The following is a 7,909-nucleotide window of genomic DNA, read 5'->3' on the forward strand; positions in this document are numbered from 1 at the left end:
GTTAGAAAAATGTGTGTTTATCGTTATAAATTCATATTTTTTTAAAATAAAAAGTCGTTTAAATGAGAAGGACACCATCGATACTTTTTTTTTTATCTATTGTTAAATTATTTGAGTTTCACTTTTTATTTAACAGGTTCACATAACGTACACCTATTCTAATAATCAATCATAAAACGAAAAGTTTAATAAAATATCCTTTATAATTAACGTGGAGGTAAGTCAGTAGTGAAAAATGACTGCAGCAACGTGAGACGGGTACAAGAGGAGAAAAAATAAAACAAATATATAAGGAAGCAAGTTGAGTGTGATGAGCTGGGTCTTTCCTGCTTTTATAATTTATTAATTAAATGGCTAAAGACAGAAGTGGTTTTGGATCTTACATAACGCGCTTCGATGACTCCGAAAAAATATTAATCTTTCCACGACTAACGTGATTTTAGGTCAAGACTTAAGAACACTTGGTTATAATAAGGTACAACGCAAAAGATCATCTCTAGCTCTGTATTTTGCATTATTGCATACTGTTGTAACCGTTGACTTCAGTTCCTTCGATGGAATTCGTGGCTTCTTCTTCTTCCTTCTCACAGTCGAAACCTTCATCATCCTTCTCAAAATCGAAACCCAAACGGCTGTACGATGTGTTCATAAATTTTAGGGGAGAAGACACTCGAGGGAAGTTCGTTTCTCATCTTCATTATGCCCTCTCAAAAGCTGGAGTCAACACTTTCATTGACGACGAGAACCTACTTAAGGGAATGACACTGAAAGATGAACTGATGCGAGCAATAGAAGGGTCTCAGATATCTTTGGTTGTTTTCTCCAAAAGCTATACTGAATCTACTTGGTGTCTTGATGAGCTTGAAAAAATTCTTGAATGCCGCAAACTTCATGACCAAATAGTTATGCCCATATTTTACGATATTGAACCATCCGTTGTTCGACATCAGAAGGGTGCTTTTGGAAAAGCTTTAAAATCAGCTGTAGAAAAAACATATTCAGGAGAGCATGCGGAACAAGTGTTGTGGAGGTGGAGCAGCGCACTCAACAGAGCTGCAGATTTATCCGGTTTCCATGTAGTAGATCGCAGGTAAATCAATCAATACTTTATAGTTTCTTTCTTCTCTTATTTGAGACTCAATAAAGCATATTTTAAGCTTATATTTATCTTTGGTATGTAATACATTAAGATTCTTGCTGATTTATAATTACTGAACTTAAAGGAATGAAGCTATACTAGTGAAGGAAATTGTTGAGGATGTTCTCCGCAAACTAGTCTACGAAGACTTGTACGTTACTGAATTTCCTGTTGGATTAGAATCCCGTGTACAAAAAGTAATTGGATTAATTAATAATCAATTCACCAAAGTTTGTATGATAGGGATATGGGGAATGGGAGGATTAGGTAAAACTAGCACAGCCAAAGGAATCTACAATCAAATTCATCGTAAATTCATTGATAAAAGTTTCATTGAAGATATTAGAGAAATTTGTCAAACAGAAGGAAGAGGGCATATCCTTTTACAAAAAAAACTTCTTTCAGATGTCCTAAAAACAGAGGTCGATATACTTAGTGTTGGGATGGGCAAAACTACTATCAAGGAAAGACTTTCTGGAAAAAGGATGCTCGTTGTACTTGATGATGTGAATGAGCTTGGCCAAGTAGAACACTTATGTGGAAATCGTGAATGGTTTGGTCAAGGAACTGTAATAATCATTACAACAAGAGATGTACGCCTACTGAAGCAACTTAAAGTTGATTCTATTTATAAATTGGAGGAAATGGACAAAAACGAGTCCCTTGAGCTTTTTAGTTGGCATGCTTTTGGAAATGCAGAACCAAGAGAAGACTTCAAGGAACTTGCAAGAAGTGTAGTTGCTTATTGTGGAGGACTACCACTAGCTCTTCGAGTCCTTGGTGCTTATTTAATTGAGAGGCCAAAGCAACTGTGGGAAAGTGTATTGTCAAAACTAGAAAAAATTCCCAATGATCAAGTACAGAAGAAATTAAGAATAAGCTTTGATGGTTTAAGTGACCCCTTGGAAAAGGATATATTCCTTGATGTATGTTGTTTCTTTATTGGTAAAGACAGAGGCTATGTTACTGAAATACTAAATGGCTGTGGACTACATGCTGATATTGGAATAACAGTTCTCTTAGAGCGTAGCCTCATCAAAGTTGAGAAGAACAACAAACTTGGAATGCATCCTTTGTTACGAGACATGGGAAGAGAGATAATTTGTGAAAGTTCACGAAACAAACCTGGAAAGCGCAGTCGATTGTGGTTTCAAAAGGATGTACTTGATGTATTGACAAAGAATACTGTAAGTACATTCTTTACATAAATTTTTTTTAAGTGTTTTCCTTTTCATGTGCAATACATGTGTGGTTAGGCTCAGCTATAATTGTCAGTTTCTAGCTAGTGAGGTATCAATAGAGATTTCCAATTTTATTTTTTGTTCTTATCATCACAGGGGACAGAAACTATTGTGGGTTTGGCGCTGAAATTGCATTATAGCAGTAGAGATTGCTTCAATGCTTATGCTTTTAAGGAAATGAAGAGTTTGAGACTTTTGCAACTTGATCATGTACATATCACTGGAGATTATCAGTATCTTTCTAAGCAACTGAGATGGGTCTGTTGGCAAGGGTTTCCTTCAAAATACATACCTAACAATTTCAATCTGGAAGGTGTAATTGCAATTGATTTAAAACACAGTAATCTTAGACTTGTCTGGAAGAAACCCCAGGTATATACATGTCATTTTCTTTTAATACTCAGGTTTTTCAAATAGTAGTTGTTTCCCCTTACCACTATTTCATTTTTCATTTTCTTCTCTAATATTTTGCAAAAAAATTATCTTCTTGTAGGTTTTGCAGTGGCTAAAAATCCTCAATCTTAGTCACTCCAAGTACTTGACAGCAACCCCTAACTTTTCAGGACTACCAAGTCTTGAAAAGCTGATTCTCAAAGATTGTCCAAGTTTGAGCAAGGTACACAAATCCATTGGAGATCTCCATAAACTTGTATTGATAAATATGAAGGACTGTACAAGCCTAAGCAATCTCCCCAGAGAGATGTATCAGTTGAAATCTGTGAAAACTCTCAACCTATCTGGTTGTTCAAAGATTGACAAATTGGAAGAAGATATAGTGCAGATGGAATCCTTAACAACTCTAATTGCTGAAAATACTGCTGTTAAACAAGTGCCCTTTTCAATTGTAAGCTTAAAAAGCATTGGATATATATCCCTATGTGGATATGAAGGATTGTCACGTAATGTTTTTCCATCTATCATTTGGTCTTGGATGTCACCAACAATGAATCCTCTATCTTGTATTCATTCATTTTCTGGCACTTCATCATCTCTAGTTTCCATCGATATGCAGAATAATGATTTGGGTGATCTGGTACCAGTGCTTACCAACCTTTCAAACCTTCGAAGTGTTTTGGTGCAATGTGACACAGAAGCTGAACTATCTAAACAATTAGGAACAATTTTGGATGATGCATATGGTGTAAATTTTACAGAATTGGAAATAACATCAGATACATCTCAAATTTCAAAGCATTACTTGAAGTCTTATTTGATTGGAATTGGAAGTTACCAAGAATACTTCAATACTCTCAGTGATAGCATATCAGAGGTTCCTTCTCTTTACCTTTGTCTACTTCTTTATTTTTTTAGCTATTAATTAAGAGACCATGAAATATCTAAAGGAAACTTCAACAGTTACATTCTTTTAGCACCTTCTCCTTCTATAATCACACGGCTTCATTTAAAAATACCTTACTTTAATACTCGACATGCCAACTGATCATGCTCATATGAAGCACCAGGAAATTGATTTCCACTATCTTCCTGCAATGCTTGCTTCAAGTTTGTTATACTCCCATTGAAATATAAGTTGAAAGATCTGTATGACATAAACAGAAATGCATCCCAATGATTTTCTGTTGATGGATACACATCAAAACTTTTAACCAAATTTATTTGAATTAGTTATCATAACTATGTTTCACTTTATGCATTACAATGTTATTTTCTTAAAAATGCCCTGGAATGACAAAATAATGACTGTAGGAGTCCATTTGAATAGCACAATTGCATAAGTGATCGACTAAGCTTTTTTGTTCATGCTACAGAGATTGGAAACCAGTGAGTCTTGTGATGTTTCTCTCCCAGGTGACAACGATCCTTATTGGTTGGCCCATATCGGCATGGGACATTCAGTGTATTTCACTGTACCTGAGAATTGTCACATGAAGGGAATGGCTTTGTGTGTTGTTTATTTATCAACCCCTGAAAAGACAGCAACTGAATGTCTTATTAGTGTCTTAATGGTTAATTACACTAAGTGCAGCATCCTGATATGCAAGCGAGACACAGTAATTTCCTTTAATGATGAAGATTGGGAGGGCATAATGTCACATTTGGGATCTGGAGACAAGGTGGAGATTTTTGTGGCTTTTGGGCATGGATTAGAGATCAAGAAGACAGCTGTCTATCTAATGTGTGATGAATCAATTGACATGAAAATGGTGCCTTCTCCTGAGCCAAAGAAAGTGTCAAAGAAAAATGCCTTTGTAAGAATCATAAAGAAAATTGTAACGAGCAAGATTCAAGAGCAGTAGAGGTTTCAACCAATTTTTACTGGGCATGCCAAAGTTGTAGTATAGAATTTCCATACTTTTTCATAGAGAAAGGAGAGAATAACTTGTGTTGGTTGATTGAAATGATTCATAAGTTATTTTAGGTTTAATCACTCTTTTGGTTTCTATAGTTACAACAACTTTTCATTTTAGTCCTTACAGTTTAAAATATCCAATTTTGATTTCTATAGTTGCAATTTTGAACCCTTTTGGTCCCCACTGTTTGAAAATGCCCAACGCAAGTTGTTACATCTAGATCCTTGAACGGCTACAAAACTGAAACTGATAATTCTTTTGGTTTTAGTTTCAAGAAATTATCGTATTACGATATCAATTTTGGGCGGTTCCTTTTTTGGTTAATTAGCCCTTGCCCTGTATTTTATTAGTAGAATGGAAACTTTAATACCTTTAACATTGATAATCAGTGTCATTGCTATGGCATTGTAAATTGAAAGTCATCCATTCTCGATTTTGTCTTTTAAAACTGGTTTGTGGGACTGTGACCATATCCGTGTTTCATATGGCATGCTCGGCAATGAAATCAGATCTGGGTCACTCCTTCATGAGTCTCCACATTGGCTGGTTTTTTCCGAGGATAAACAGGTTCCTGTCATTCTGGCCTTTGATTTGGAGAGGAGTTTTTCAGAGATTCCTTTGTTATATGATTTAACTACTGAAATATATGAACCAATATACATCACCAAAGATGGTGGATTTTTTGGATCAAATATCATAGGGACATTAGAGAAACTTAATTACAAATTAAGGAAAGCTGCTTGAGGATTTCCCATATGGTCTAGCTCGAGAGTCTACTGACAGTGACTGTCATTGGTGGAAACAAGGGAAATCAGAGTATGCATTCCTCATCTTGCATTATGGGAAATCAAAACTAATCAAAAGTTACACGCAGGAAAAATCATGCTTTCACCTATTTTATACTCTACGCATCCTTGCTAATAATACTTCTTTTTCTTATTTTAAAATCAAATGGTACATGATATTGCACGGAAAGATGAGGTTTGGTGGTGGTGGATTCAATTTAGCTTTCTTAAACAAAATATTTAATGTCTTAAATAATCAAAGGCAATTTCAGTGAAAAGTTATATAAGAAAAAACAACTAATGTTGAGGATAAAATAATTAGGATTTCCCATAAGATTTTCCAATATAACTAATTCACTGCTAATTGCATAAATCTTAGAGAATGTCCAACTAACATCCTGACATTTACAATAAGCTCACTACTAGAAATATTATTTTTAACATCGCTAGCTTAACATCGATTTTAGAAAAAATCGATGTTAACAAAAACACGGTGGCATACTCGTAAATAACATGAGCTTGTTAACATCAGTTTTTCGTTAACATCAATTTTTTTTTTCTAAAAATCGATGTTGTGTTTTAAGTTAATTAAAACCCAAACTCTTTTTGCCCTGCACTCACTCTCCCAAACCCCCTTTCACTAGAGCATCTGAGCACTCTCACCACTGTGACTCGCGACTGTCACCATTCTCACTCACGACTCTCACCACTATCACGTCGTCACTTTCATCGTCGTTTGTCGGTTTCGTCGTCATTGTTCACCGGCGTTAGTACGTGTTTGGGATGTTTGTTCTACGACGTCATCATCACCATGTTCTGTCAGCCACCGTAACTCGTGATTGTCCTCCAAGGTTTGTTCTTCTTTTACTTAGCTAATAACTCGTTGGGATGCCATCATTGTTGTGTTTTATTTTTCTTGATGAAACACTGCCTTACATTGAAGTTAGTTTGAATGAAGAAATTAGTTCTTCACACGCACACAAAAGAAGTTTATTCTCAAAAATATTTTGGAATTACTGTTGAAATCACTAGAACACGAAATATATATTCTAAATTCTTGTAATGTTGTTTATCCATGGCCATTTGCAGGTGACCATGAACCATTGCGCGAGCAATTGTAAAAGGTTAGGCCCTGTAGGCCTTGCTTATACATTTGTGAGTTAGTCTTCTATTTACTACATTCTATCTCTTTATTTTTTTTGTGCCATACCTAAAAGTTGGTAAAAAATGAGTTTCTAGAGTTGATTATCTTGTTATGTTTGAGTAATAATGGTCAGTAAAATGGACAAGGCATTCTGACCTAGTTTTTTATGGTTTGTTTTATAGTTATTTAATTTTGAAAAATGATGAAAAGAAATCTAATGCTAACCCAACCTCCTATATAAAAGCCTAAAAGTAGAATGTGTACAAAGCAAGCTAATTGTCTTTACTTAAAATCATTATAGCAATTTCAATCAAGTTTCTCTTCTAACTGTCTACTTTGGCTGATCAGTTATCATCAATATTTGTGTGCCATCTACACTCTTATAGTATCACAATCCTTGAATTAATCATTGTAAGCAATCTTTGTTTGGAGATAAGAGAGTCAAGTTTCTACCACTATTTTCCTATTTAGAGACTTGAATACCAAGATAGAATCAAATCAAATATAGTCTGTTAATATGATCGTTCCCATTAGACATAACATAATACAATGCCTAAAGTATAGTCAAGCAGACTCAAGCCTAACTGCTTATGCAATTTTGTAGGCACTTTTTGTTTTTCTATTTACATTGTAATCACGATATTTATTGTTGGAGAGTGTTAGTGAGCATCATCACAAATACGAATGTCTTTCATACCTTTGTTAGGCTTTTTTTTTCTTATGAGTAGTTTTTTACCTTGTTTTATGTCATTAATAACTATTGTTTTGTATATAATTATTGTTCATCATGACTGAACCTTAGATTCTCATTTGAGATTTAATACAATTATTCTTGTGGAAAATTTGCATTAATCATTGTATTGAATCTTGAATTGTCCGTTTGAAAAGTTTGGGAAGAGTCATATTTTTATAGTACATTCATGCGTATATGTTAAGTTTATTCTCTTAAATTTGATGAAATTTTGGTATAATGCATTTCTCTTTATTTTTTGAGTGCATACTTGATTGTTGTGGAATTAATCTCACCATTTTCATGCCGTGTACTTGGAGATCAATGCAAAATACTGTTGAAATTTCGTCAAATTTAAGAAAAGAAACTTAACCTTGACGTATGAATGTACTATAAAAAAAATGTCTTCTTGAATGGGATAGGGCCATACCTTTAATGAAAAAGTGATATTTTCATGCATCGAAAAACTTTGTGAGTATCACAGAGTTATTAATTAGATGAATCGAACTTGGGTGAATGCAAGTTGCATGAGCACTTTGTATGAGGAAGGCGTGGAATA

At 34.5% G+C, this 7,909-nt stretch overlaps 1 protein-coding gene across 2 annotated transcripts; it reads left to right on the forward strand.

Moving 5' to 3' along the window:
• Positions 1 to 323: 323 nt before the first annotated feature.
• Positions 324 to 4,807, forward strand: LOC100806743 (disease resistance protein RUN1). 2 transcript variants are annotated; one of them, XM_006599087.4, is made up of 6 exons: positions 324 to 1,090; positions 1,224 to 2,325; positions 2,476 to 2,751; positions 2,873 to 2,995; positions 3,392 to 3,649; positions 4,149 to 4,807. In XM_006599087.4, the coding sequence occupies exons 1-6, from the start codon at positions 555 to 557 to the stop codon at positions 4,635 to 4,637; spliced, it is 2,784 nt and encodes a 927-aa protein (XP_006599150.1). In that variant the 5' UTR covers positions 324 to 554; the 3' UTR covers positions 4,638 to 4,807. The 2 variants fall into 2 exon arrangements, with proteins under 2 accessions (XP_006599150.1, XP_003548629.1); XM_003548581.5 differs by having other exon boundaries at positions 2,873 to 3,649.
• The last annotated feature ends 3,102 nt before the right edge of the window (positions 4,808 to 7,909 follow it).

This window comes from Glycine max, chromosome 16 (assembly GCF_000004515.6).
Source record: "Glycine max cultivar Williams 82 chromosome 16, Glycine_max_v4.0, whole genome shotgun sequence".
In the NCBI taxonomy this organism is placed as follows: domain Eukaryota; kingdom Viridiplantae; phylum Streptophyta; class Magnoliopsida; order Fabales; family Fabaceae; genus Glycine; species Glycine max.